General features: G+C 57.7%; 1 protein-coding gene across 1 annotated transcript in view; it reads left to right on the top strand.

Moving 5' to 3' along the window:
• Positions 1-26,357, top strand: part of CELSR1 (cadherin EGF LAG seven-pass G-type receptor 1) — a 138,367-nt gene that overhangs the window by 60,797 nt on the left and 51,213 nt on the right. The window contains exons 3-5 of the mRNA XM_047066419.1: positions 10,644-10,866; positions 15,558-15,673; positions 16,056-16,144. Of these exons, the coding sequence (XP_046922375.1) occupies positions 10,644-10,866; positions 15,558-15,673; positions 16,056-16,144 (428 nt within the window). The remainder of the gene's footprint in view (positions 1-10,643; positions 10,867-15,557; positions 15,674-16,055; positions 16,145-26,357) is intronic.

The raw sequence follows: 26,357 nt of genomic DNA, 5'->3' as shown, positions 1-26,357 counted from the left end.
GGAGTGGGGGGGGGGGCTCCTAGTCCCAAGAAGCGAGTTAACAACCGGGAAATCACAATACCAGCCTGCCAGGTGCTCAGCTCAGAGCTTTGCAGAATTAGCACATTTCACCTTGATGCTAGGGGTTGTTCCAGGGCGAGACACAGAAGTCCTGCCTTCGGGGAGGGATTTGCAGCGGGGGAAACTGAGGCACCGGCCGGGGGCTTGCTCAGGAAGCCTCTGTCCCGGGGCAGCGGTGTTGCTCCTGAGGGGGGTGTTTGGTAGAAGGGGCCGCCGAGGCCCTGGGTGGGTGGAAGGATGAATGGGCATGTTTTCCCAGTGCTTAACCATTTCTGACGGAGACCCTCAAGTGTCCCCTGTCCCTTGTCTCCCGTCTCTGTGCTTCCCCCGAGGAACCACGCTGCTGGATCGCGTCTTGTTTGTTAAGATTTACCTTTGCAAAGTAACCTGACACCCACGGTGGGGACTGAGGTTCGGTGTCCTTGTGTCTGAGGACCTGACTCTGAAGCCGTCCCGTGTTGGTGACTGTGGGGCCTACACTCTCTCCGGACGCTCTGTCCTCCGTGCGCCTTGTCGATCTTTAATTCTGCCTCAACTTCAAGCTCCAAAGTGTCTTTTGTGCTTCAGACCCGACTTCTTCCCTCGCTGACTTTGAAAATACTGGTTTTTCTAGTTCAAAGCCCTTGGCTGTTGCTGAGGACGAGGAGGGAGCGAACTGTCCCTTTATTTACTGAGCAGCTTAAGTCATCAAATTTGTACGTGCCCTTCCCCTCCTGTCCGGGAGGGTCCGAGGGTCTCTGTCTGGCCGTGCCCCCCTCTCCCGGCTGGCTGGGGCTCCGTCACCTCTCTGGTCTCCGCCCGGAGCAGCCACGGGGCAAGTTCTGAAGCTTGGTCTTGGAGGTGCCGATTCACATCAGCCTCGCCCTGGTTCCAGCCCCGAACCTCCTCGCCCCTCCTGCCACGACCGTCACACAGCCTCCACCCCCCACACACACCAGACGCACATCACACCCCGGAGACACACCTACACAACACACACATCTCACACATGCGCACACACACCCCACCTCGACGCCACCTGCTTGCCTGCCGAGGTGCCCGGCTACCCCTTCCTCTTGCACAGACATCCTGCCCGACCGTGACGTCCCGGTGGCCAGGACCAGGGCTCTCCCGTCCCTCTGCTTGGGCCCCTGCTGGAGCCTAGTGGTCGCGCTGCCCCTCTGGCCACGATCCCCAGTCGTTCCGGCAAAGCCCAGTTCACGGGCTCCCGGACCCAGGCGTCCTCTCTTTCCTCCATCCTCCTTATCTTTAAGGAACTTGCTTGTTACATACAAAAAATGATATGTTTTATACACGGTGCTGGGCCTCCGTTTCTTCATCTGCAAGATGGTGACTAGAACGGTCCCCATGTGGGACGCCTGGGTGGCTCAGTGGGTTGAGAGTCCGACTTTCGGCTCGGGTCACGATCTCGAAGTTCGTGGGTTCGAGCCCCGCGTCGGGCTCTGTGCTGACAGCTCAGCCTGGAGCCTGCTTCCGATTCTGTGTCTCCCTCCCTCTCTGTCTGCCTCTCCTTGCTTGTGCTTTGTCTCTCTCTCTCTTAAAAATAAACCTTAAAAAAACGAAGAGTCCCCAGCCTCTGGGGATTAGAGTAGCAGCGATGGCCGGGCCTCACTGCCCTCCGTAACCCCGTGTTCCCCGCAGTCACCTTGCAGGTGAGCCCTTGCAGGTGAGGGGGCTGGAGGGGCCTCGGCTCCTGGGAGCTTCTGTTTCGTTGTTAAGGGGAGTCCTTCCCCAAATTTCTGCTTGGGGTTCTGCACCGGGGCCAAGACCAGGAGGCCGAGCCCTGTGTTCCTCACCTGCGGGGGGCTTGTGGTTCACTGTATGCATTATTGAGTGCGGCTATCGGTTTGCCCAGGCGAACCCGATCCTTGGCGTGGGGGTGGGGCTGGCACTCGTCACAGTGGCGGGGGGTGGTGGGGGTGCATGGCAGGAGGAGGGGAGATTCTCCTCAGAGTCGGAATGACCCAGAGGGAGCATCTGACCCTGAGCAGGATGTCAGGATGTGAGAAGCCCGAACTTGACTTGAATGAGGACTCCCAGGAAAGGAACGATGAAGTTAATTCTGGACAGGAAGTGTGTCTGAGAACATGCGGGTTTCATTTTAATAGTGTTTCTAATGAGAACTGTATCAGATGGTAAAGATATGGGGCTCACTAAGGCTGATCCGAGTTAGTTACCTAAAGTAAGATCATTTTTATTTATTACTTCATTTCATTTCATTTCATTTCATTTCATTTCATTTCATTTCATTTCATCTTAGAGCATGCAGGTGGAGGAGAGGGGCAGAGGGGGAGAAGGTTAGAGAGAGAGAGAGAGAGACAGAATCCTAAGCAGGCTCCAACCTCAGTGCAGAGCTCATGACCCTTGAACTCGTGACCCTGAGATCATGACCGCAGCCAAAATTAGGAATCAGAGGCTCAGGCGCCTGGTGGCTCAGTTGGCTGAACGTCCAACTCTTGATTTCAGCTCAGAAAATGATCGCACAGTTCGCGAGCTGGAGCCCCACGTCAGGCTCTCGCTGACAGCGCAGAGCCTGCTTGGGATTCTCTCTCCCTCTCTCTCTGCCCCTCCCCTGCTCATGCTCTCTCTTTCTCTCTCTCTCTCTCTCTCAAAATAAGTAAATAAAACTCAGAAAATAGATTCAAACAAACAAAACTTATTTTATCACGTCTCTTCCAAGTTCGTGCTCAGTGATGTCAAGGTGGTGGCTTGAAATTGACCGAGGGGGTGTGCACACCGTGGAAATGGGAAATGGGCAGGTCGGGGCTCCCCTCACCCGGGCCGGCTCTCAGGATTCGCCAGCACCCCACTGCATAGGACCTACATTTAAGAGAAAGTGTTGGTAGATTCTTACAGTGTAGACAGATGAGCTGCGGTGGCCGCTGTGGGAAATGCCGTTAGGAGACCCGGGCTCGGCCTGAATGAAGGTGCTAGAACCCAGACAGAAGGAGCTTCCCAGGCTCACCTCGCCCGTCTGAACACCCAACACTCCCGAGTCCTCACTGGCCTCTTCTCCAAAACGCGTTTTTAACTATAAAAGTAATTCTTCGTTCATTGCATCAGCATTTTCCCAACACCGTTTGAATCAAATACACGAATTAGTAGCTTTTTTTTAAAAAAATTTTTTTTTTTTCAACGTTTATTTATTTTTGGGACAGAGAGAGACAGAGCATGAATGGGGGGAGGGGCAGAAAGAGAGGGAGACACAGAATCGGAAACAGGCTCCAGGCTCCGAGCCATCAGCCCAGAGCCCGACGCGGGGCTCGAACTCACGGACCGCGAGATCGTGACCTGGCTGAAGTCGGACACTTAACTGACTGCGCCACCCAGGCGCCCATGAATTAGTAGCTTTTATAATTCCGCGCAGGCATTAATCATTGGCTTGGACCGGGAAATCCTGGCATTTTACGATTTCATTTTCCGAGCATTTGTCTCATCCCTGCGCGCGCTGGGCGTGCAGCATCGGGCGCCCCCTCTGCGCCTGGCACCCTCTGCGTGCCGGACGTGCTCAGACTCGGCTCCAGAGACCCTGTCCCGCCCCGGAGCCTGGGGACAACAGATGCTAACGAGCAGCCCCACGGCCGCTGCCAGCCTGGAGCCAGAAGCTTCTGGGCCTTTTAGCGTCTGTCATGGGTGCCCTGGACCTGGTCAGGCAAATGGGTGCAGCTTGCTAAGGGGAGCGTGCCTGGGACAGGACTGTAACCGGGTGCAGAGAAGCCGCCCCCGGAGGCCAGGCCCACAGGAAGGGGGCCACCGCCGGTGTTATCATTGGTGACCACCTGCATCACCTGTCGTGTCCCCGACAGCCCTGGGAGGAGGGGGGCCACGCGGCCGGAGTGTGGGGCGTGCCGCGGGCGAGCGGGGGCGTTCGTGGGGGCAGAGGTGTGGCTGAGGGCCGGGCCTCGGGGCGGAGTGGCGTCTTTGTGGAGCCGTGCGTTGCCGCTAAGCCAGCGCCTGGCAAGGGGAGCGTTCTGAAAAGCTCTCTCTGGAGTTACGTGGAGCACAGGCGGGTTCGCAAGTCAGTGGGCGGCTGGCCTGGGTTCAGGGCGTCTGCGGCGAGGTGGCTGTGGTTGTGTGGATGGAGGCCGCACCACTGGGGTGCAGGTGGCAGTGGAGGTGAGGGACGGGACGACCTGAAGTGACGGGGGGGGGGGGGGGGGGGGGGGGTGAGGGCGGGGGGGCGGGCACTGATGGAGGTGAGGGGGAGGGGCACTGATGGAGGGGAGGGGGAGGGGCACTGATGGGAGGGGAGGGGGAGGGGCACTGATGGAAGGGGAGGGGGAGGGGCACTGATGGAGGTGACGGGGGGGGGGAGGGGCGGGGGGCGGGCCACTGATGGAGGTGAGGGGGAGGGGCACTGATGGAGGTGACGGGGGGGGAGGGTGGGGGGGCGGGCACTGATGGAGATGGGGGGGCACTGATGGAGGTGAGGGGGAGGGGCACTGATGGAGGTGACGGGGGCGGGGGGCGGGCACTAATGGAGATAAGGGGGGGCACTGATGGAGGTGAGGGGGAGGGGCACTGATGGAGGTGACGGGGGGGAAGGCGGGGGAGGGCGGGGGGTGGGGCACTGATGGAGATGAGGGGGAGGGGCACTGATGGAGGTGAGGGGGGAGGGGCACTGATGGAGGTGATGGGGGGGGAGGGTGGGGGGCGGGCACTGATGGAGGTGAGGGGGAGGGGCACTGATGGAGTGAGGGGGGCGGGCACTGATGGAGATGAGGGGGAGGGGCACTGATGGAGGTGACGGGGGGGGCACTGATGGAGATGAGGGGGGAGGGGCACTGATGGAGATGAGGGGGAGGGGCACTGATGGAGGTGATGGGGGGGCACTGATGGAGGTGAGGGGGGGGCACTGATGGAGGTGAGGGGGGGCACTGATGGAGATGAGGGGGGGCACTGATGGAGATGGGGGAGGGGCACTGATGGAGGTGACGGGGAGGGGCACTGATGGAGGTGACGGGGGGGGGGGCACTGATGGAGATGAGGGGGAGGGGCACTGATGGAGGTGACGGGGAGGGGCACTGATGGAGGTGAGGGGGAGGGGCACTGATGGAGGTGACGGGGAGGGGCACTGATGGAGGTGAGGGGGAGGGGCGGGGTGTCTCTGGGCCCTGGGCTTGCCTCCCGTTCAGATGGTGGGGGCCCCTCCACCAGGGAAGAGGAAGACGGGGTTTGAGGTGTGGGCTCTGTGGGGCGGTGGTTGGGTTGGTTGGTGGGGCCCAGAGGAGCGGGCCGAGGCATGGCTATGGAGGTGGGGAGCCCCCCCCCCTCGCTGGCCTTCGGACGAGGCTGGGGAAGAGCGCCCCTGAGCGCAGAGGAACCAGAGCCGAATGTCACTCAGAAGCCGGCGAGGCGGCCTCATAGGTCAGATGCTGCGTCACCTCCGGGCGCTGGTTGCCGAGGCCAAAATTTACCACGACCCTAATTTTAGGACAAACACAGAAGGCTGCTGTGGTGGGTTAAGTAGTGTCCCCCCAAATTCACGTCCAGAGCCTCAGAAACGCATCCTCATTTCAAAATCGGGTCTTTCCGGATGTATTAGTTAAGGCTCTCAGGATGAAACCATCCCAGATTTGGGGCCCCCCGACATCCGGTGACTGGTGTCCTTGTAAGAGAAAGGAGGGGATTTGGGACACGGGACACATGTGCATGTGAAGGCAGAGACTGGAGGGGACGTGGCCACAAGCCCGGGAGCGCTGGAGTGGGGAAGGCAGAAGGCCCTGGAAGGATTGGGACCCTCCAAGGAAACCCCTCCTGCCCACCACCTGAGTTCTGGCTTCCAGAACCATGAGAGAATAAGTTTCTGTTGTTTTAAGCCACACAACTTGTTGTCATTTCTTCCACCAGCCTTAAGAAACCAGTATTTATTGGAAATGAAAAAAAAAAACTTTACGGTTAAACCAAAACAACGGCTCCATGGAAACAGCTTCATTCGCAACTTATATTAAAAAAAAAATAGCATGATCTTGAAGAAAAACAGGGATGACCCCCCATGGGACCTCCAGGTGGTCTGAATGCTCAAGTCCCCGCGTGGCCGTGGGCGGGACGGGCCCCCTCACGCCAGCCAGCCGTCCTTCTGTTCCTCCTGGGGAAGGAAGTTTCCCTGCAGCCCCGGAAAACTGGTCTGTAAGCAGGAAAACCGGGAGCTAGGGTCAAGGTCACATCTTCGGGGACCGCAGAGCTCTCGGGCTGGGCGCGTGGCCTCCTGTCTCTGGGCCGCGGAGGCAGGCCCGGGGAGGACGTCTGCAGGCCGGCGTGCAGGCAAGGGCTGGGCTGGGGGCCTCGGAAGGCTGGCGGGGGCGGGGGGGGGGGTGCGCAGGAACACCTGGACCCGAGCCCGCGACGCTGGTTCTGGAACGCCTTGGGGCGGAGCGCTGTGGGAAGGGCCTAGCGGGGCCTCCCTTTGTTTGCTGTCACGGTTTGGGGAGCACTCCCCCGCCCTGTCCCCTCGCTGCGGCTCCGTTCCAGAATACTCTGTACTTGGCCACCGACATGCCAAGCTGGAACTCGGGGAGCAAACACTCCCACATGTCATACACGTTTTTCAAGCAGAGATTAGAGAGTTTGAAGTGTGCGGAGGACAAACACACGTTAAGCTAAGCATTGAAAAGGAAGGCAGGGAATTTAAGAAGCCCGCGGGCTGTTCACCTGGAGGAGCCCAGGAGCACTGGGTCGCGAGTGTGAGGGTGTGAGTGTGGGTGGGGGAGGGTGTGAGTGCACAGGCGTATGTGTGAGGGCACGTGTGTGCACAGCTGTATAAATCAGCACACCTGTGAGTGTGTGTGTGTGTGTGTGTGTGTGCGCGCTAGCATAAGCCGCACGGTGGCCGAGCCCAGTGCTGTGGCGGGCGGGGCACCCTGGTAGCCCCCCAGCCAGCTGAGGCCAGCAGTTTCCATGGAGGGTGGAGCTCGAGGGGGTCCAGGCGGGTCCGTGGGCTCCTGTCCTTTTCCTCTTACTTCTGAGCGGGTGCGAACCAAGCCTCTCTGCCAACGCGACCCTGGAGTCAGCCCCTGCCCGGGAGAACAGGTGGGTGGGCTGGCCGGGGCTTCTGGCCTGGCCCTGGGGGGTCACTGGCCTGCTGGCCCCTTCACGGTCCTGGACTTGAGTTAGGAAGTCTGCGATTTCAAGCCGCCCCGCCCCCCGTTTTCGAAGGGGCTCAGCCTGGAGCAAATCGTACTTTTTAGGCGTTGCGACTGGGGCTACGTGGGGGAGGGGGAGGGAAAGCCCAGAGTGTTTGGGAGCACCACTGGTTTGCGATGCTGACCGCAGGTCAGTTTGGCCTGTGCCTCAAAAGTGAGCTTCTTGGAAGCACCCCCTCGGGTGGCTGAAAGGGTTTTCTTACGCTGGTCAGCGATCGCGCTCTAGAATCCTCACCGTCAGAGCTCGGCCTCCAGGAACACTCTGAGTGCCCACGATCTGCGTTCTCAGGAGCTGCGCCTGGGGGTCGGGGGCGCAGGACGGGCCAGAGAGGAGCAACAGAGTCCTCTGCTGACCGTGTCCCCACCTCCGGAGACGGCCAGCTCTGGGCCAGGGCACCAGACCCTCCAGCTACTCACTGACCAGCCACAGGGTGTGGGCTGCCCCAGCAAGGGCGGCTTCCTGGCTTGTGGCGGGGGGGGGGGGGGGGGGGGGGGTCCGGGTGCAGAGTCTGGTGTGAGCCATCAGCACCCAGCACACCGGGGCTCGGTCCCAGGGGGCACTCGGGCTCCACCGTAACACCCACTCTCAACAGCACCTCATTTTCCTTGTTCAAGATTGATGAGATCCTAACATCACCCTGCAGTCCGTTCACATTCTCAGCGATCTTGCACGTGCCTGCTGTGGGCTGACTCGTGTCCCCCCCCCCCCCCCCCCCCCCCGCCCAGACTCACGGGTGGAAGCCCTGACCCCCAGCCACACAGGATTAGCGTCCTCGCGAGAAGAGACACCAGAGAGCTTGCTCTGCACGCACGTGAGCACAGTGGGCTCCCTGGGACGGGCTCTCACCAGGCGCTGGGGTGGCCAGCACCTTGACCGTGGACTTACAGCCTCTAGAACCCTGAGCAATGAATGTCTGTTGTTTGAAGCCACACGGTCTGCGGGTATTTTGTCAGTCAGCCCGGTTGGCTAAGGTGATGCCTGGGGATCCCAGTGACTCCTGGGCTCCAGGAAGCTGCTGTCGCTTGAAGGCCACTGCTCCTGCACCACAGCCCCTCCTATTAGACGTCTCTGGAGTTGTGTGATTCACATCCCTTCGTACTGGTCTCGTACTAATCTAAGAGCACGGGCATCACTAAGGGAAAATGGATGGATATGACTGTTTGCAAATACGACATCTCTGTGTGGCTGCAAGTATGTAAACCTCAAGCCAGGAGGGAGCGGCCACAGAAATGACAGAGGAGAGTTGATTTCCTTCGTTTGTGAGGAGCTGATAGGAAAACATGCACAGGAATTACCAGGTGGCTCCAGGGACAGCAAATGCACATTGTCAATAAAATGCAAAGAGATCCTGGGGGCGCCTGGGTGGCTCAGTCGGTTGAGCATCCGACTTTGGCTCAGGTCATGATCTCGCGATCTGTGGGTTCGAGTCCCGCATCGGGCTCTGTGCGAACAGCTCGGAGCCTGGAGCCTGCTTCGGATTCTGCGTCTCCCTCTCTCTCTGTCCCTCCCCTACTCTCACTCTGTCTCTCAAAAATAAATAAACATTACAAAACCCCAGCACAGGTGTATATTGAAAGTGATTTGCAATAGAAGAAGCTATAAGCTACATACACACCATCAATAATAGAGTAAGGAACGTTAGTGACTGAAGCTTTGATGGGTCCTCTAGTGGAATTCTGTGCAGCCAGTAACGAGGGGCGGAAGCAGGTGCACTGACAGGAAGGGACTCCAAAGAAAGTGATTCGTTCCTGAGGGCGTGCAGGAGACCGCTGAGGGCTTTTACTGCTCTGACGTGTTTTTGTACAGTGATATGGGGGAGGGGGGCAGGGGTGCAGATGTGAATGTCATACGTTCATTTTGAAAGGTGTTCGTTTAGTGGCACGTGGGTAACTCAGCCAGTTAAGCATCTGACTGTTGATACTGGTCCAGGTCATGAGCCGAGGTCTGTGAGATCGATCCCCGCATCAGGCTCTGCGCTCACAGCACAGAGCCTGCTTGGGTTCTCTCGCCCCCTCTCTGTCTCTGCCTCTCCCCTGCTTGCACGCACGTGCTCTCTTTGAAAAATAAAGAAATAAACATCTCTTTGAAAAGGCGCTCATAGGGGCGCCTGGGTGGCGCAGTCGGTTAAGCGTCCGACTTCAGCCAGGTCACCATCTCGCGGTCCGTGAGTTCGAGCCCCGCGTCAGGCTCTGGGCTGATGGCTCAGAGCCTGGAGCCTGTTTCCGATTCTGTGTCTCCCTCTCTCTCTGCCCCTCCCCCGTTCATGCTCTGTCTCTCTCTGTCCCAAAAATAAATAAACGTTGAAAAAAAAAAATTGAAAAGACGCTCATTTAAAGTCAGTAACTGGTGGGGGCGTCTGGGTGGCTCAGTCGGTTACGCGTCCCACTCTTGATCTCAGCTCAGGTCTTGATCTCAGGGTTGTGAGTTCAAGCCCCATGGTGGGCTCCGTGGTGGGCATGGGGCCTACTTAAAAAATAAATGAAATGAAATGAAAATCAGTAACTTGCAAAGAATGTTGGCGGGAGCTGGGGAGTGAGTGTCTGCTCTTTAGAAGCTCCTGTCCGTCCACAGGTCTTGGCGGGGTGCTGGTGGCTCCCTGTGTGTGGCAGAGGCAGGCTGGGCCGTGGGGTTGGGCCACCTCCCCGTCCCTGGAGCGAGCATCAATCGTCCCGGCGGACCGCTGCCGGCTGCCAGCTCGGGATCCACCCCAGCCTCCCAGAGCGTGTCCCCCCGTTGGCGAGCGCGGGGACCCTCCCCGCCGGCGGGGTCTGACAGGCCTCTGGAGCAGAGGCAGTCTCTCTGGGGAAGCCTCCGGGACCCTGCTGTCACCACGGCAGGATGTGGGGACACAGTGGCGCCTGCCCTTGGCGAGCTCCAGGCTGGCGAGGGGGCCAGGCGGGATTACAGACACACCGGGGGTCTGGCGTCGGCCACGCTCTCGGGGCAGTGCGAGGGGGCGCGTGGGGCGGGAGGCCTCCCGAGGTGGTGGCCCTGGGCCCAGCGTGCTCCCTGCGTGCAGCCCGGTCGCCCCCTCTGTTCTGACTGCGCAGCCGTTGCAACGGGCACGGTTGTGGGAGGGGGCCCGGGCCCCCCCCCCCTTATTCTCATCATGTCTGGATGATTCTTGCAGAAGAGGAGGCCCTGCTGGGCTAGCGGGGTGTAGCGTTCACCCCTGCACGTTCCTCTGTCCCCCGAGCGTGGGGACCCCGGCAGGGCTGAGGCAGGGATGGGACCTCTGTGGAGGAACCCCCTGGGGTGTTTCCGGGGAACTTCCCTGGGATCGCCCCCCGGGAGCGGGGTGCCACCACGCGGGACGACTGCTACGCGGTCCTCGGAAGGCCCCGGGCCCTGCGGTGTCTACGCGCTGCACGGAGACGGCCGCGCGCGGGTCGGGTTCCGGGGCCGCAGGATGACCTCTCCCCGCCCGTCTCGTCCCGCAGGAGAGCACTGCGAGGTGAACTCGCGCTCCGGCCGCTGCGCCAACGGCGTGTGCAAGAACGGGGGCACGTGCGTGAACCTGCTCATCGGCGGCTTCCACTGCGTGTGCCCCCCCGGTGAGTTCGAGCGGCCCTACTGCGAGGTGACCACCAGGAGCTTCCCGCCCCGGTCCTTCGTCACCTTCCGAGGCCTGAGACAGCGCTTCCACTTCACCGTCTCCCTCGCGTGAGTGCGTCCCGTGCGCCCCGCGGGAGAGCGCTTGGTGCTGCAGCAGCCGTCTCCAGGGGACAGCGGGGTGGCGTCCGGGGGCCCTTTGGTCCTAAGGGCAGAATTTCAGGACGCCAGCAGCGGGGGGGGGGGGGAGGGGGGGCAGGGGGGTGGAGCCCGGCCGGAAGCCTGCCCTCGCTCTTCTCGTCCCGCTCCCTTGCCGACAACACTGGGGCGGCCCTGGCGCCCAGAGGTGGGGGGCACGGGGGCCGGCCGGTCGGGCGCCGGGTCGACTCAGCTTGGGTCCGAGAGCTGGGCAGCCGAGGGCAGCCGCCTGTGGCCTCGCCTGTGTTGAGGGTGCGGGTGCTCCTTTATTTCTGAGTACGTTTCTGCAGGAGAAGTGGGGTGTATTTTATGTGTGGTCGTTTGTGCCCCTGTTGGGGGCCCTTAGGGTGGCCTCCTGGTGGGGACGTGGCACCTGTGCCCTTGGAGCAGACGTCTGCTTCCGGCCGGCTGCCCTTTGAAGATGGGCTCCTCTCCGGGGGTCCTGCCCTCCCCCCACCACCAGGCGAGGGGTGCAGTGCAGCCGACAGGCCCTGGGGGGCGCTGGTGGGAGCTGCAGCCCGGAAGAGTCGGCTGTGAGGCCTGGTCTTTGTGGTGAGTGGCCAGGCATGTGCCACCGTGGCTCCAGCCCAGTGGAGCCCGGTGCAGCCGGGAGTGTGGGCTGGCTGCTTCGGGGGAAAGACTGTGAGCACAGTGGGCACAGGGCAGGCCAGGCCTGTGGGCAGGAGCTGGGAGCCGGCCTGTGCCGTCTCGAGGGCCGCACGGTGCGTTTCCAGCGGTGAGCGTGGTTGGGGCCGGCGCCCTCAGTTTGCTTCAGCTCATGCTTGTTGAGCACCTGTTATGCCAGAGATGCTCTGGGCAACGGGTGAATCAGAAAGACTTTAGACACATCCTTAGGGATCTTCAAGTCCAGTGGGAGGGACTCTAGAAATGCATGCTGGGAAAGGCTCCCCGATCATGTGGAGATCCTGGGCAAAGCCAGCTCTGGAGGCCTGGGACGCCGGACGTGTGGTTCAGGCTCCCCGACCTCTCCCCCGGGAGCCCCTCTCTTCAGAGCTGCCTTCGGCTCAGGGCCCACCTTGGCCTCTGCCCCCGCCTCTCACCCTGTCGCATCCTACGAGCCCCTTGAGCCCTCGTCCTCCTGTCCCCAGTTTGGCCGCTTCGCTTCTCCCTTCCCCGGCCCCAGCACCTTGGCCTCCTCCTCTCTCCCTGGTGAGCTGGTGTGACGGCACTGGATTCGTCAGCTTGGCCGGAGTCAGCCTGAGTCCCGTTGGGCCTGCCCCCTGCCACACGTGGCTTGAGTTATCAGTGGGTTTTCTGCACTGTGGCTGGGACCTTCTCCCCCTAAACTGGTTCTCCACCCAAGCTCATTGGTCGACTTCCTGATCCTGATTTTTGTCCTGATTTCAGCTTGTTTATCATCCTGAAGTCTCCAGGGTGGGTACCCTCCCTCTTTGAAACCTTTAAATCACTGCGCAGGGTCGCTGGCTGCCACTCCCTGCTCTCAAGCTCCCGGAGAGCCACGCCTGTCACCACCGTGCTCTGGGGAGGCAGGACATGGGGCTCCGCTTGGCCCTCCAGGCCTGGGTGGCTGTTTTCCTTTGACTATAAAGGCGGTTTCGAGGCTTGGGTCACTTGGAGTCCCATAGTTCTGAGGCTGTTGCCTGTTTTATTTGGGCCATGGTTCCACCACATTCTGTAGAAAGGCCGATGAGGGTCCCTCCCTGGGGCGTGGCCTGAAGGCTTGGGGGCGCAGAGGAAGTGTCTGGGGCAGCTGGCCCTCAACGCCGACTGCCGAGCTGGGCCCTGGGTGCCGGGCCCTGGATCCTGGCTCTCTGCCCGCTCGGGATGCCGGCTCTCTGTCCTCAGCCCGTAAGACCTGCACCCAGAAGGCCCACCATGGGGGCACAGCCTTCCAAACTGGGGCTCTGCCGTGGGGTCCCCAGCCACTCTGTGCCCCGTGTGGCTTGATGTTTAAAACATCATGCTCCTGTGGGCGTCTGCCCTCCCGATCAAAGGCATTTTGGGTCTCCTAGCACGTGTTATCCCTGGCCTGTGACGCACGGTGGTTGGGGGCTGGTGACTTTGTCGTCCGCGCAGCCATGGCCCTCAGTCACGTGCTGTGCCGCGACCACCGGCAGCGAGTGAGCTGCGGGGAGGGGGTCCCTGTCGGAGGCTGAGCTGAAAGGGGACCAGAAATGCCGGTGCCGGAGGCGGGCAGGCCCGGAAACCGACAGAGGAAGTCTGTTGGCTCCAGACTCGGGGAGAATCTGAGAAATGAAGCATTTGATTAATGTCCGGGTAACGTGATGTGACTGATGTCCTCTTGCTTGTCAGATTTGGTGTCTTTAGCCGATTCCGTTTGCAGCAACTTATGGGCAGTTTGCCGTACGCGTGGCCACGGCCAGGGCGTCAGGGCGCCGCTGAATCAGTGAGGAGTTTTTTAGGGAATGACTTCGGAAGCAAAAATCCCGAGACGTCCTCCCAGAACTTGAGCAGAAAAGCAGCTACGCTCTGGGGGCCGTGCTTCGGGGGTGGACACCCCGTGGGAAAGGTGGAGTGGGGCGCCTTCTTCCTCATCCTCCACCCCCTGCCCCCCCATCCTGTGTTCTTGGCCTCTTCCCCGGCCCCTCGCCGCGTCTCCGTCTCTGTTTCTGGTCTTTCCTCCTTGTCTTGCCCTGTCCAGACCTTCCCCTTGGCCCTGGGTCTCTTGTTAGGGCTCTGTGTCCAGCGGGAGACCTCTGGGTGCCAGCTCGGGGCGGCGGGGGGCATGCAGGGCCGTTGGACACGAACACCTCATACCGACTCCCACCTTGGTCCAAGGAGAAACCCACGGCAGAGCCGCCTGCCCGGCAAGGATTAGGCGTGACCCAGGAGTCTCCGTCTTGTCCGTAATCCGTGCCCTTCTTCTGCCTGTTTCCCCCCAGACCGAAAGCATCCCCTTTGCTGTGCGGGGGGGTTTCTCTACCGTGTCATTGGATCTTGCTGATGTTGTAAACAGAGGGGGAGGTCAAGATGTGGACGGGACCTGTTTGTTTTAAGGAGCTCAAAGGAAAGGCTGAGGTCAGATGCCCGAGGCAGGGTCCGACACTCTTGCTGCTTGAAAACAGATAATCCAACCTTGAATCAAAGGAAATAATTTCCCCCACTTAATCTCCGGTGAGACAGACATCGAGCTCGCTCAGGAAACAGTTCCCAGGTTCCTGTAGGAGACGTTCTAGGTTCTCTGTAACCAGGGTGTCGGGAGGTGCCCCAGGTCTGGTCGAGCTGGCCTTCTTGGGACCCCGGGGTTGGCTGAAAGATCTCTGAGAATGTTTACGTCTTGTTGACATACGTGGGTTTTTTTTTTTTTAATGTTTATTTATTTTGAGAGACAGAGACAGTGCAAGTGGGGGAGGGGCAGGGAGAGAGGGAGAGAATCCCAAGTGGGGCTCGAACCCACAAAGCCATGAGATCATGACCTGAGCCGAAACCAACGGTTGGATGCCTAGCCAACTGAGCCACCCAGGCGGCCCCAAATAAGTGGTTTCTAACTCTTCAGATGCTTGAAGTCGGGCAGGTCTGTTCAGTTTCACCCCTCTGGTTTCCAACCATGCTTTCATCCGTTCGTTTGTTTATTAGCACGTCGTTATTAAGCACTTATATGGACCAGATCCTGTTTGGGGCTCCAGGATGCAGTAGTGAGTGAGAGTCAGTTCCTTCCCTTAAAGATCATAGCTCTTACACCCAAATAAATAAAACAGCATAACTTCAGAAATAGACTAAGTGATGTGATAGATTTGAGCGGGTGGGGGCACCATGTAGATGGAATGAAGTTTACAGAAAGTGCAGTCAGTGTCTCCTGAGAGATCTGCGGAGCCAGGGAAGGTTGTTGGGGGGCGGACAGCAAGTGCAAAGGCCCTGGGGCAGGGAGGGGGTAGTGTTTGGGAGCGCAGGGAAATGGCGGTGGAGACTAGGGACAAAGGCCCTGAGGCAGTCATCACCACCAGCCTCCCTGCGTGGGTGGTATTGCCTTGAGGAACGTGCACAGGGACGTTTCCAGTAACAGAACATGCACCGCACGTGTTTCTTTTTTTTTCTTCTTCTTTTTTTAAAGTTTATTTATTTTTGAGAGAGAGAGAGAATGGAAGCAGGGGAGGTGCAGAGAGAGAGGGAGGCACAGAATCAGAAGCAGGCTCCAGGCTCCGGGCTGTCAGCACAGAGCCCGACACGGGACTCGAACTCCCCACCCGTGAGATCATGACCCGAGCCCAAGTCAGACACCCACCTGACTGAGCCCCCCAGGCGCCCCTGCACCACACGTGTTTCTGTTCACACGCCTCTAACTGGTGCAGTGGCTGCGTCGTCCTCCTAGGACACGGTTCAGATGTCCTCTTTTCCTGTCCTCCCGGCCGTGGAAACCAGATTCCTCTGTGGTATCTGCTTTGCTATTCCCAGAAAAGAACATCGCCAAGCAGGTTTTATGGGTCGCCGACTCCTGATGAGAAAAATGAGTTTCCCGGGGACGAGAGTCTTTCCTGAGTTGGTCCCCACGCTCTCGCCCTCTGCCGGCTGGGCGTGCCGCGTCGTTCCCCTACCCCAGGCCGTCTGCGGCCCCCCGGTGCGGGGCCATTCGTCCTGTGACGTGCTTCTGCTTGGCCCCACAGGTTTGCCACCCAAGAGAGGAACGCCCTGCTGCTCTATAATGGCCGCTTCAACGAGAAGCACGACTTCATCGCCCTGGAGATTGTGGGCGAACAGGTGCAGCTCACCTTCTCAGCAGGTGGGGCCTCCTCCCCAGGAAGGAGCCGCTCTCTGAGCCCTTCACGGGCACTCTGTCGCTTGAAACTACCCTCGTCCTTTGCAGCACCTTTAAGTGTGCTCCCTGCCCGTGCCCTGGTCCTGTTGGGGATCTGTCCTGTGGGGGGAAATGCGGAACGCACGAAGGTGTTCATGGGGGTGTTATTTATGATGCCGAAAAGATGGAAGGCCCGGCTCGGGGTTCCAGACGTTGGGGAACCGTTGGGCATCTGATCTGTAGATTGGAACTATTTAAAGAGCCATGAAGCACGTCGTCACCCACGCTGTTGGCAGAGAACGTCGATCCAGGCTGTCTCGTCTGTGGCCCGCTAACCTGTGCTCTCTCTGGACTCCCCCACCCGCAGGTGAGGCTACCACAACGGTGACCCCGCAGGTCCCGGGGGGCGTGAGTGACGGGCGCTGGCACTCGGTGCAGGTGCAATATTACAACAAGGTAGGACGGGGTGCCCCCCTCCCCCCCACACACACCGCTTCCCGCCAGCCTGGGCGACCAGTGGCCGGGCCCCAGCAGCTCTTCTGTCTGAAGTCATTCATTCATTCATTCATTCATTCATTCATTTATTGTTTTAATTTTTTTTTTTTAACGTTTATTTTTTGGGGACAGAGAGAAACAGAGCATGAACGGGGGAGGGTCAGAGAGAGAGGGAGACACAGAATCAGAAGCAGGCTCCAGGCTCTGAGCCGTCAGCACAGAGCCCGACGCGGGGCTCCAACTCACGGACCGCGAGACCGTGACCTGAGCCGAAGTCGGACGCTTCACCGACTGAGCCACCCAGGCGCCCCTGTCTGAAGTCATTTATACTCCGAAATTATACTGGCTGAAAAAGTTCTTTAGGAAGTGTTTGTTGAGGGTCTGTGTAAGTGTCCCCAAGCCCTGTGCTGGGGTCGGGGAGACTCGGGGACCCCCAGAGGTCCCCCTGCAGTGGAGGGAGACGTGGAAAGAGTTTCTTCGTTGCTGCTGCTTTGGCTCGGGTCATTGCCGGTGGGTCCGGTGGCTAAAATTGCAGGCCATTCAAACACAGCTCCAAAGCCGAGATTGTCCGTTCGTACCCGGATGTAACCCGAGAGTCAGGAAGGTGGAGGAGATGCTGTGGAGGTGTGGGCAGTTTGGTTTCGTTTTATTTTGCCGTTTCCTGGCTTGTAAGGAAAGAGGGTGTTAAGCGCTTTCATCAGAACTACCCCACTTTCCATGGCTGTAGCGTTTGCAAGCCGCTTTTCTCTTTCCTGGGAAACTCCTGGGCGCCTCCCACCGAGGGTGGGCGAGAGACAGCAGCCTTCTCTTGGGCACAGATAATGAGACTTGTGCCCCTGTGTCCCGGGGGGTCAGGAGCCCCCGAGGACGGGGCTGTGCCCCGTGGGCCTCTGTGTCCCCGTAGCTCGGGGCACGATCCCTCCGAGCCCAGGGACCCTTCTGCCTGCTTGAATCTGCTCCAGCCAGCAGGACAGACAGGTGGACAGAGACACGCCCCCTGGCTTCTCCATTCATGTCCTCTGGGTAGCTTTCCTGCGTCCAACAGCGATCATGGGGGCTGAGCGCCAGCTAAGGGTGCAAGCCGGTCAGAGTGGGCCGAGGGGACCCCCCCCCCAGAGCCCGTGCTTCTGTCAGGGGAGCAAAGACCACGCACCTGGTGCATTTTCTTTCCTGCCTGTGTGGGAACACACCTCCCCAACAGACCCGGCTGAAGGCTTTTGGCTGCGGGGCTTTGCCGGCCGTGGCGTCCCCATCAGAGTGCCTGCACGTAGCGAGTTCTGGAATCTGCCGATGGCCCAAACAACAGTGTGTCACAGTTGGGCGGGGTCGGGACCGCTGACTTGGCTGCCCCTGCCCGTGCCCTACTGCACCATCCCTGGCCGCCACCCGCACATAGGGAGCACCCACCAGGGGCCTGCCTGCCGGCAGCCAGCTGGTAAACACCACAGCCAGGCGGCCCCCGGCACGTCCCGGAGGAAGGAGCCTCCCTCCAGGAGGCACGCAGAGGTGGGTCCCCGGCAACCCGCCCCTTCCGTTCCCAAGGCCGGCCTTTCAGCAGCAATGCGCCACTGAGCCAGACCCTCAGCGCCAGGATTAGGCCTTTCCTTTCCTGGAGCTCAGCTGTTTCCTCTCTTGCCCGAGGTTATTCGATGGAGGGAACCCAGCAGTTTTCACTTCTGTCTTAAGGCCTCCTTTGTGGGGTTTGCCGGCCACACGGTCGGGGAAGTGTTCGCAGAGATGATGCACCTCTGTCTAGTGGGGGGGGGGCGGGTATTTTTTGTCTCGCTCCCCGAGGCTCTTCTCCAGATGCAGCGACGATCTGAGTGGCCCACGGCCAGGGGTAGGCACATTTGTTTGCAGGGGTGAGAGGGCTGCCCGTCCCAAGGCAGGACGCCCCCGGGATAAGGGGTGAAGGCAACCCAGAAAATGGACCCTAGGGGCTGGTTGTTCTGCCCTCCGGCCTCTTGCTTTGTGGTCCTTGCCGACTGTGGGCCTCGGTGAGGCCTCACCTGCAGGCCACAGGTCTCCCGAGAGGCTCAGCCACGGGCCCCTCACCTGCGCTCCATTTACAAGACAATGTATCTGAATAATTCAGGGCAGTCAGGGAGGGTAGAATGGTGGAGAGTCCCGCCCCTCGCTCTGGTTCACGCGCCCTCCCTCCTGTTTCTCCCAGGCGGGTCTGCTCTGCGTTGCCTGCGTGGGAACCCCCTGGCCCCCACGGACCCTCCCCAAGTCTGCAGGGGGCGTGGGGGCCTGGGAATCCGCCTGGGCCTTTTTATCAGGCAGGAAGCAGGGAACCCTCAAACAGGATGGTCCCAGCAGGGCTTATCCCTAAAATAGGGTGTGGGGCATCCACGAGGGCTAGCGTGGGACCCTGGACTGGTGGCCGCAGCGGGGCTGTGGCCGTGGCTCCCCTCAGGCCTGGAGGAACAAGGGGACGGCAGAGCCCAGAAGGACAGAGTCCTGGAGAGAAGCCACTTACATGGAGCAGTGACCTTCCGCAGAGGCTCTCCTGACAGCTCGCCCTGCCCTCCCCCTGATCTCCTGTTGGGCTCCCATTGGCCAAAGCCAGCCAGAAGCCGGACACAGCAGGCCCTTGATAAGGTCGTAGGGTCGGCCTCCCACGCAGAGAGCAGGCAGTCGGTTTACTTTTTCTCCGCTTGATGACGTTGTAGACGAGAAGGTCTGCAGTTCACCTTCCGTGAAAGGAAGGTACACTGGACTCCTTTCTGGAAAGGTGTTTCCAAAGCAGCCTCTTTGCACAGGCATGTTGAACTTTGTCAAGCTCGGTGGAGCCCCTCCCGCACACCCCCCCCCCCCCCCCCCGCGGAGGTTCAGGGCTGGTCTGGACTATTTGTGATCCTCACTCCTGACTCTGTCGCGGACGTGCATTGTTTCCGAGGCCCTCTTGGAGGATAAACGTTTGCACCGCCAACTCGCAGAAGAGCAAACGCACCTGATGGGAGAGGTTTGCAGAGTATTTGGAAATGACGCCTTGTTCCAAACTCGGGTGTGGCTGCGGGGTGGGGAGACTCAGGCTCCCTGTGGAAACGGCTCTCACGTGGGCGTCTCATCTCTTTGCTGTTCCTGCGGAGGATTCTGTGCAAGGGGGCACTGGGTCCCTGAGCACGGGCCTGCTGTCGTGCTGGGTGTCTGCAGGGGTCACATCGAGGCCCCTCGCCGTGCCCCAGGATCCCTCCGCCGGGGCTGCGGGCATAGACCCTTGTTAATGAGAGGTTTAGGATGGTCCTGGGGAAACCAGGATGGCTCATGTCCGCCTTGACCGTGGCATCAGGGGGTGTCCGCCCAAGCCAGCTGTGCGCCCCGGGAGTCTGCACAGACGTGTAGACTGGGCAGACACGGACGTGCCAGGGAGGCGCGCTCCTGGGACACATCAGGCAGGGTGGCCTGTTTGGGGCATGGGGCTCGAGGAGAGAGTGGGTGGTGGGAGTGGTGGTCAGACAGGGCCAGATCGGCTGGGGGCTTTGATGTAAGATAAAGAAGGGGTTGAGGAGGATGTGAGGCGTGTTATGCAGGTGTCCGCACCTCGGGACTATTGACGCCTGTCATTAGCGGCTCATTCTTTGTTCCAGAGGGTGTTGAGCAGTGCCCCTGACTTCTGTCCCTTAGGTGCCAGCAGCACCCCCTCGTTGTGACAACCAGAATTGTTTCTGTCTATTGTCAGGTGTCCCCACAGGTGCCTCAGCAGGGGAACTGATGCGTTGGCCGGCCGTACCCGCCTGGATGGGACGGTGGAGTCCCTTGAGGCTGGGCTGGCCACACGGTCCTGGGTAGGCTTGGCCCGTGCTGGCTCGGGGCCATTCTGAGATGACGTGGGCTGCCTTTAGTAAGCCTGGAAAGTATTTTCATTAAGAAAGGAGAGCTCGAGTTAAATGGAAACCCCCTCCAGCATCAGTATTCTCTCCTGATTGGGCAGAGCATCCAAGTGCTTGAGATTTCCATGACCTTGGGGAAAGGGGCTGCTGGGTGTCGTCAGGACCCTGCCCTGTGTTTCTGGAAGTCACTCATAAGCTCTTGGGTCTGAGCCGCACATTAACCTCCAGGAATCTCGAAGGGAGTGGGTGATGTGTGGGGCAGTGCAGAGGAATGACCCTACATGCTGCCCTGGGCTCTCCCTCTGCTTCACGGAGTGCTCCAGAAAACCCATGGGTTTCTGCCCAGAGTCTTGTGTCAGGCTGGTTTTGATGGGAGCCCTCCTGGGGGTCATTCCTACAGACCCCCTGTGGTTCAAGTGTGTGGCCTTGGGGTTGTGGCTGCCTGGTCTCCCTGATCACTCCTTGCAGCCCTTTCTTCATGCCGTGTGTTCACTCACCGATATGTGGAGCATTTATTGAGTGTCTACTGCATGCCAGGCACTGTTCTAGATATGGGGACGCACAGAGCACAGAAGGGGTAAAGCCATCAGCTGGGAGCTCCTGTTCCAGAGACGGGGGAGGGAGAGGGAAGAGGGAGGAGGAGGGAGGGGAGGAGAGGGAAGAGGAGGAGGGACAGAGAAGGAGCAGTGAGCACCTTCCTTGAGCTGACTCCTCTGGACAAGTAGGCCTGCATGACCTCGCCCCTCCCCACCCCTCCAGCAAGCACTGGGCCAAGCAGGGGAGGTGTGGGGCTTATGTTGTTTGGGCTAGAGTCCCCCAAGAGCCTATCCTTGTGAGATGTGTCCAGAAGGGTGGAAAGCGGCTGTTCAATAGAGAGTGATCGACATGTGCTGCTTTCTGAAACGGTGCAGATGTCAGCAGTTGGTAACTGTTGTTTTTTATGAGAAGGGACACGTAGTTCTCTTGTCGAGTCCGACTTAGGGAAGCGGAGAAGCTACTTGACAGAATAGAGGGTGGTGCAGCACGATTTCTGCGTGCTGACGTGGAAACGATCTCTAAGAATGTTGTTCATGGGTTTAACAACCACACTGAAGGCCGGGTTGTAGACCGCACACTTTTTAATTTCAAATTGGGAACTTTCGGGAGAATCGCAAAGTTAAAGTTAGAACTCATATTCCCTTTGACCAGATTCCCAAGTTGTTGACATTGTTCCACATTTGCTTTATTATTTTCTACCCCCGCACACATAGCCTCATATTTCACCTGCTGGTCTGAGCACCCTCAATGCTCACACCTGTGTCAGGTGTCACTGTGCTGAATGTCGGCTGTGTTCTAATTCCGTCAAGCTCTCCAAATGTATACGTTTTCTTTTTGCTAGAACAAGGAATTCTCTCTTCTTTCTATTCATTTATATTTGGTATGGTTTCACAAATTCCTGTCTTACTCAATGGACCATAATCTATCCTTTTCATTAATTCGGTGTTCAGATTAGTTCTTGTTTGGCCCATGTCTCAGATTTGGCCAAAGGGACACAGGTGTAAGGGCCAGCTGTATCTAGCTCCGGCCTTTTGACTCCCCTCGCCATTTTTATTAGTGCGCCTTTGCTGGTTGGCACAAAAGGACGTTCCAGGCTTATCTGGTCCTCAACCCCAGCCCTGGAATCAGCCATTTATCCATAGAACTCTGGATTCTTTTTGTGACAAACGGCATTTAGAAACCAAGATTCGGGTGCCAGGTGTGCTTGGTGCTGCCGGGGTGTCTCACTCTATTTCTTTCATAGGCAGAGCTAGGACATGTGTCAGTGTGTAGTTGTGTGTGCACAGACTTGTATGCACACACGGAAGTTCACGTTTGTTTCATCTCTACTTGTTGAAAGCCTCAAATTCCATCCAACGTAGGCTCATTCTAGTGTTTTCCTCTTTTCATGTTTGTAACCCTCTTCTCTCAGTGAGAAACCTGTTCCCATTAGCCTCAATCTGGCCATTTATTTTCTCACTCCACCATTATTTAAACAATGTGCTGGCCTAGTAGGCCACCACCTTGCAAGCCGCTCCCTCCCTGGGCCTGACTGTACCACTGACTCCAACAGGTGCCAGGAACAAGAGGCCTTAATGGAGATTTGGCTAATGTATCAAATTATTCAGAAAGTAGAGGAAGGCAAGAAGGAAGGAAGTTTGTTATAAAACTTGTTGTGAATTTGTAGGCAATGAAAATACAAAATGCCAAAATATGCGGGATGCAGCTAAAGCAGTACCATGAGGAAAATTCATAGCACTGAAAAAAATACTATCAGAAAGAAAGTCTCAAATCAATAATCTAAGCTTCCACCTCAAGAATCTCCAGTAACAAACACACTGAATACCTGGTTGTAGACTGCACACTTTTTAATCTCAAATTGCAAACTTTTGGAAGAATCGCAAAGTTTAAATAAGAACTCATTCCCTTTGACCAGATTCCCCAGTTACTGACATTTTTCCACGTTTGCTTTATTATTTTCCACCCCACCCCCCCATATGTCCTCATATTTCACCTGCTGGTCTGAGCACCCTCGATGCTCACACCTGTGTCAGGTGTCACTGTGCTGAATGTCGGCTGTGTTCTAATTCCATCAAGCTCTCCACACGTGTGAGTTGGCAAAAGAAACTCAAAGCAGGCAAGCAGATGGAAGCAAATAATCAGAGCAGAAATCAGAGGAGTTGAAAATAAAAAAATACAGAAAATCGATGAAACAAAGAGCTTTGGAAACATCAATAACACTGATCACCTTCTAGCCAGATTGACGAGAGAAGGGAGACAACACAGTTCCCAGTGTGAGGAATAAAACGGGATATCAGCACAGACCTTGCAGACACTGGTGGTTAGTGGAAGAATTCCACACGCAATCCTCTGTATGGGCATTTAGGACCCAGACAAAACGGTCCAATTTCTCAAAAATGCAAGCCACCACAACCCACCCGGTATGAAATAAAGAATTGGACCACCCTGCTGTTCAAGAAATGGAATTTGTCATTTATTAAAGGAAATTTTTTCAACGTTTTATTCATTTTTGAGAGAGAGAGAGAGAGAGAGAGAGCGCGCAAGAGCAAGAGTGGGGGAAGGGCACAGAGAGAAAGGGAGACACAGGATCCGAAGCAGGTTCCAGGCTCTGAGCTGTCAGCACAGAGCCCGACGCAGGGCTTGAACTCATGAACCGCGAGATCATGACCTGAGCCGAAGTCAGATGCTCAACTGACAAAGCCACCCAGGCACCCTTGGAATTTGTCATTTAAACACTCCCCAAAATGAACCCTCCAGGCCCAGATGGTTTCACTGGTTAGTTCTACCAAATGTTTAAAGAATGACACCAATTCTATACATCCCTTCCAGAAAAATAGAAGAGGAGGGGACGCTTCCCAGGTCACTGGGGCATTAGTAGTACCCTGATATGAAAACCAGATGAAGACGGCACAGGGCACCAGAGGCTGGTGTATCTCGTGACCCCGTGCAGCTCATGTCCCCACGGAAGCCTGTACATGGCGTGTTCACAGCAGTCCCGGACTGGACTCCGTGGGTGAACGGTTAAACGGACTGTGGTGCGTCCCTTGCGTGGAACGTGGGCTGTGACTCACAGTTCTTGCAGCAAAGACACATGCTGAGTGACAAAAGCCAGCCTCACAAGCTTAGGTACTGCATGATCCCATTTACAGAATGTTCTGGAAAGAATGAAAAGGACTGAATTGGAGAAGAGAGTAGTAGTTTTCCGGGGCCGAGGTGGGGGCAGGAGGGACGCAGGTGTGTCTGTGGAAGGACCACAGGTGGGGTCCTAGTGGTGATGGAACATTCTCCATCCTTCTGTGATAGTCTTCTACTGTTTTGCAGGATGTTTGCCGTTGGTGGAAACCGGGTAAAGGGCACATCAGATCTCTCTCGTTATTTTTCTCAGTTATGTGCATGTCTGTGACTATCTCAAAATAAAAGTCTCGACTAAAAGAACCTTGAAAGACATGGGGCACCTGGCTGGCCCAGTTGGTGGAGCCTGTGTCTCTTAATCTTGGGGTTGTGAGTTCAAGTCCCACGTCGGGTGTAGAGATTACTTTAAAAAACCTTTAGGGGCACCTGAGTGGCCCAGTCAGTTAAGCGTCCAACTTTGGCTCCGGGCAGGATCTCACGGTTCATGGGTTCAAGCCCCGTGTTGGGCTCAGTGCTGACAGCTCGGAGCCTGGAGCCTGCTTCGGATTCTGTGTCTCCCTCTCTTTCTGCCCCTCCCCAGCTCGCACTCTGTCTTTGTCTCTGTCTCTGTCTCTCTCAAAAATGAATAAACATTTAAACACATTTTTAAAAAATAGTAAACTTTAAAAGTACTTTGAAAAAAATATAAATATGTGCTGGCATATGATGTTTTTTTTCTGAAGGGTATCCCCCTGAAAAAAAAAACAAAAAACCCCCAAACCCATCAACAGCATGTATCAGAAAACTTCTGCTAGGTCACAAATCACCGTAAAGCATGGTGTCTTGAAACATCAGATATTGGGGCGCCTGGGTGGTACAGTCGGTTAAGCGTCCGACTTCAGCCAGGTCACGATGTCGCGGTCCGTGAGTTCGAGCCCCACGTCGGGCTCTGGGCTGATGGCTCAGAGCCTGGAGCCTGTTTCCGATTCTGTGTCTCCCTCTCTCTCTGCCCCTCCCCCGTTCATGCTCTGTCTCTCTCTGTCCCAAAAATAAATAAATGTTGAAAAAAAAAAAAAAGAAACATCAGATATTTATTATTCCTTGTGATTCTGTGACAGAAGGATTGGCTGTGGCTCTTTTGTAAACAGCCTACCACATGCTGGACAACTTTGGGGAGAAACATGATAAAAACGATATGTTTCGTGTTCATTTTGTACCTTTCTGTGATATTTTTTTCTGTGTTTTACACGTTCTAAAATTTTTTTTACGTTTATTTATTGTTGAGAGACAGAGAGAGACAGAGCAGAAGCAGGGGAGGGGCAGAGAGAGAGGGAGACAACAGAATCCGAAGCAGCTCCAGGCTCCGAGCCGTCAGCGCAGAGCCCGACGTGGGGCTCGAACCCACAAACCGTGAGATCATGCCCTGAGCCGAAGTCCGACGCTTAACTGAGCCACCCAGGCGCCCCCGTGTTTTACGTGTTCTTAAGAGTATAGCAGGAATGATGGGTGATGGGACTACGAACCAATTTTGTTTTCTTCCTTTTAACTTTCTGTTTAAAAAAATCGTCTCATTTAGAGAACGTACGAGACAGCCAAAGTTTTACAAGTTTAGGGAAACTTTTGCCGAGGACATCAAGGTGGGAGACGAGAGAGGCCAGGTGGGGGTCTGTCGTCGCCGCCCCCGCACGGGGGGGGGGGGTGGCGTCACACTGGCTTTGCTTCTCCCACGGACAGAGCTGCACAGTGACGTGTGGTTAAGGTTTCCTCTGGGCAGGGTCACCCCGTTCATCCCCCCGAGCCTCCAGTCCGGAGTGTGACTGCTTTTGTTTCCTCTCCGGCTGCGTTTCCACGGATACAGCCAGTTTCTCGGGGACCGGAATGGCCTCCGCTGTGTCGGCCCCCGTGGGTAGTCGATAAATCTCGAACAGCCATGCTCGCATAACAGGTGCATTCCATTTGCCCATCAAATCGGAGGGCAGTGTCTGTAACTACGTTGTCCTTCCTCTGGGCCTGGAGGGGTCGTGCCTCCCAGGGACGCCAGTGGGCGGAGAGAACAGTGTCCTGAGTGGCCTCTGGGAGGGTCCAGGTGGGGTGAGGGGCCCGGCCTGCGGGCGGCCCAGCGGCTGAAAGTCGCCTGCTTCTTCTCCAAAACACGGCCTCGGCAGATGGTAGGCAGCCACCTGCTGTGGAAACATACCGATTCCCCGGGACACGCACAGCCCCACCCTGGGGCTTTTGTGTCCACGGCCTGTGTGGAGAGCCCGCCTCCGCCCGGGCTCTTGGTCGCGTGGCGGTCACTGTCCTGCACCTGCTGCCTGCCTCAGCCCTCCATCCGTCCCAGCTTTCCCGGGCGCCCCTCCCCCTCCCAGGCTTCCTCCCTTTTTTTTTTTTTTTTTTTTTTTACCTCTGCCCCCACCCCCCAGACGAGGACATTTACCGACTGGGGTCCACACGTCCACCCTTGAAGGAGGAGGAAACTGAGGCTCAGAGTGAGGCCAGGAGGGTCAGGGCTGGGGTCCAGGGGCTCTCACCCACTCGTGGGCTCTGCCTTCTGCAATTTGGATCCAAGGGCTAGCACAGATTCCCTGACCCTGGGGGCCTTGGGAGAAGCCAGGGGCCTGTGGGGTCTCTGTGCTGCTGTCTGGACTCTGGGAACCGAGAGGGGCCTGTCAGGGTCCCAGCAGGAACAG

The sequence above is a fragment of the Lynx rufus genome, unplaced genomic scaffold (genome assembly GCF_022079265.1).
Source record: "Lynx rufus isolate CCGP_SWC_20201006 ecotype Redwood Valley unplaced genomic scaffold, mLynRuf1.p SCAF_7, whole genome shotgun sequence".
NCBI lineage: Eukaryota > Metazoa > Chordata > Mammalia > Carnivora > Felidae > Lynx > Lynx rufus.
This window is presented reverse-complemented; position numbering and strand designations above follow the sequence as displayed.